This window comes from Phaethon lepturus, unplaced genomic scaffold (assembly GCF_000687285.1).
Source record: "Phaethon lepturus isolate BGI_N335 unplaced genomic scaffold, ASM68728v1 scaffold11661, whole genome shotgun sequence".
Classification (NCBI taxonomy): domain Eukaryota; kingdom Metazoa; phylum Chordata; class Aves; order Phaethontiformes; family Phaethontidae; genus Phaethon; species Phaethon lepturus.
The window spans coordinates 25,659-28,756 of record NW_010519871.1 but is presented as its reverse complement, the minus strand read 5'-3'; the positions used below and the strand labels follow the sequence as shown (position 1 = coordinate 28,756).

The 3,098-nt window shown below is 38.7% G+C and overlaps 1 protein-coding gene across 1 annotated transcript; it reads left to right on the top strand.

The window, feature by feature from the left end:
- The first annotated feature begins 331 nt into the window (after nt 1-331).
- LOC104614559 ([Arg8]-vasotocin receptor-like) lies at nt 332-2,688 on the top strand. Its single transcript, XM_010297195.1, has 2 exons — nt 332-1,399; nt 2,489-2,688. The coding sequence occupies exons 1-2, from the start codon at nt 484-486 to the stop codon at nt 2,686-2,688; spliced, it is 1,116 nt and encodes a 371-aa protein (XP_010295497.1). The 5' UTR covers nt 332-483.
- The last annotated feature ends 410 nt before the right edge of the window (nt 2,689-3,098 follow it).

Genomic DNA, 3,098 nt, shown 5'->3' with positions numbered 1-3,098 from the left:
ATAAACATTCCTCCCGCTTCAGCCGAAGTGTGCACTGCTGGTTTGCGCAAAAAAATATTTGCCCGAACTCTCCCGAGTAATATAATTTAAGTATGATTTTGGCCACAGCTATTTACAAGTTCGGGTTTTGACTGAAGTGAGTAATTGAATTACGTTGAGCCTCTGAAGTTCGCCTTTTATTTATCTCTTTCCCCCAATTGTGTGGCTCGCTCTGCCATTGGCTGCAGTCCCTGCAGCCTACCCGAGGGCTCTGCGGTTACATAAGGCTCTGCCGGGAGCCTATATAAAGCCTTTTTGCACGCCAGCAAGAGGCAGAATTTTATCAAGATCCAGGTCCCCCCGCTTTAGTTCGCACAAGCAGGAGGAGATTTGCTTGAAGATACACCGAAACCTGAACCCGGGCTGGTTTGCTTGCTGGCCAGTACTTCACAGCTGTCAACCTGAGTCGCAAGTAGCAGCTACTGTAAGTCGCTTCTGTGCACGATGAAGAATTTTTCATTTCCTATGCAGGATAACTCACATCAGACCGAGAGTCCTTCTCCTCACAGATTCCTGAGTTTGGCAAATCGGTCAGATCCTGTTGGAAGACCAGAAAGAGATGAGCAGTTAGCTCAAGTAGAGATTGCTGTACTGGGGGTCATATTTCTGACAGCGTCTGTGGGCAATTGTATTCTCATACTGGTGCTGTGGCGAAGAAGAAAGAAGCTCTCCAGGATGTATGTATTCATGCTTCACCTCAGCATCGCTGACTTAGTGGTAGCCTTTTTTCAAGTGCTGCCTCAACTGATATGGGATATTACAGATGTTTTCATAGGGCCAGATTTCTTGTGCAGAATTATCAAGTATTTACAATTGCTGGGCATGTTTGCCTCTACTTATATGATAGTGGTCATGACAGTGGACAGGTATCAAGCGGTTTGCTACCCTATGGTCACTTTCCAAAAGAAGAGAGCTCTCTGGAACATCCCCATTTGCACCAGCTGGTCTATATCACTGATTCTTAGTCTACCACAGGTATTTATCTTTTCTAAGACTGAAATATCTCCAGGTATCTTTGAATGTTGGGGTGAATTTATTCAGCCATGGGGCCCAAGGGCATATGTGACTTGGATTTTTGTAGTTATATTCTTCATTCCCTCAGCCATCCTTATCATATGCCAGGTTAAGATTTGCAAAATAATCAAAAGAAATGTATCTGTGAAAAAACAGAATGAATGTGAAGTAACAAATCAGAAGCAAGCCCTGCCATCCCGAGCAAGCAGTGTGAACTGTATTTCAAAGGCTATGATCAAGACTGTAAAAGTGACAGTGGTGACAGTTGTTGCATATGTTCTCTGTTGGTCACCTTTCTTCATTGCACAGCTGTGGTCTGTGTGGTTCCCCAGTGTCATGACCGAAGGTAAGATACTCTCCGTCCTCCTTCATGCCTTCATAAGAGGCTAGCACGTTGCTATATTGCTTTATATTTGCACTTTGCTTTTGTGTAGAAGTTACATGTGATCATTTGAGTATGATTAAAAAGAAAATCCTGGATTTGTTATCTGCTATATTTAATTAGGTACAGAGAACGTCATGTGTTCTGTGATCAAAACATCGTATCGCTGTGTATTTTGTGTGTGGTGTGTGTATGTTTTGAGTGATTAATGATTTAAAGGTTAAGAAACAGCACAGGGAAAAGTATCATCTGCTCCAGCAAGGGTTCAGACTTTTAGAGGTTTTAGATATTATAGCAGCAGTATTTTGGGTTCTTGAGGTGAAAAGGGGTATTTAGTTATTCAAAGTAATAAAATAAAGATTTCTCATTTACTGGAGAGAACAGAGATGTTATAAGCCATCTGATTTTTCTTCTTAGTATTGAAATCATATTGATGCAATATCTGTAGTACACTGTGAAACAATTAAAAATTGTGAAACAGCTGTTTATAAAGCGAAAAAAGCAAGTCTGAGAGAGATACCAAAGAACACTATGTTGTAAACAAGATTAATCTTATCAAACTTATACTGTTGCCTCTTTGTGAAAGGCAGACTCTGTAGGTGACTTCATTTAAGTTCACCTATTCTAAACTCAAAGATATAAAACAGAGGAGAAAAAAAAGATAATAGCTTTGATGAAAAAAACCAACCTCTGATCTTTGTTTTAAGAATTCTTTCTGTCACTGTAAATTTGAGTCTTACTGTACATATATTTATATCAATATCTGCATTTATCCATACCTGTACAGCAGGTTAGCAATTGCTTTTAAATTTAATGCAGCTACACCAAAAAGGAGCTATATATATGGAACTATTTAACTGTGATATGCATACAATACAGTGTGTTTCGTACCTTCCACAATTAGAAATCACATGGAATAAATGGGAAATTCCTACTCTTAGATTAACTTTAATATATGAGCAGGTACACCAGAAAGCAGCAGGCTGTGAAAATGTTACTTATTTGTACGAGTGCTTTATTTACTCTGTTATTCCTTTAACGATTTCATTCTAGGTTCGACATTCACCATTATCATGCTCCTTGGCAATTTAAATAGTTGCACCAACCCATGGATTTACATGTATTTTTGTGGCCACATTCCATATTGCTCAAACAAGCAGCTGGAGAACACCTCAGCTCAAGAGGAGTCGGTGATCACGGGGAGCATTCATCTCGTAGACAGAGACCCTGAGGAAAACAGTACTTCTGCATAAATGTTGAATGCTTTTTGTTGTTTTGTTACATTTGCTATATTCACAAGACATATTAATATTTTACCACCGTCCCTTGTTTTGTGGATAAGGAAGATGGAAAATTGTCTTTTGTTGTATAAATATGTTTCTCTGCAGTTCTGTAGCACATACAAGAAATTTCTGTGTTGTGCAAGCCTGGTTCAGTGCTTCCATCGCCACTCTGTCATCAGAATGAATTCTTGTAAAGACTGTCAAACATATATAAAACTATCTTAGACATTTTGTGCCCTAAATTACTTTCTCTTCTGTGATTCTGGATTTCTGAGTAGTAAAATTTTACAACTAACTGGTCCAATGAATTGAAACGTAATTGGAAAGAATCTGACATAATTAGACTTGAATATGTGTTCAAATTGAAACATGAATTGTTT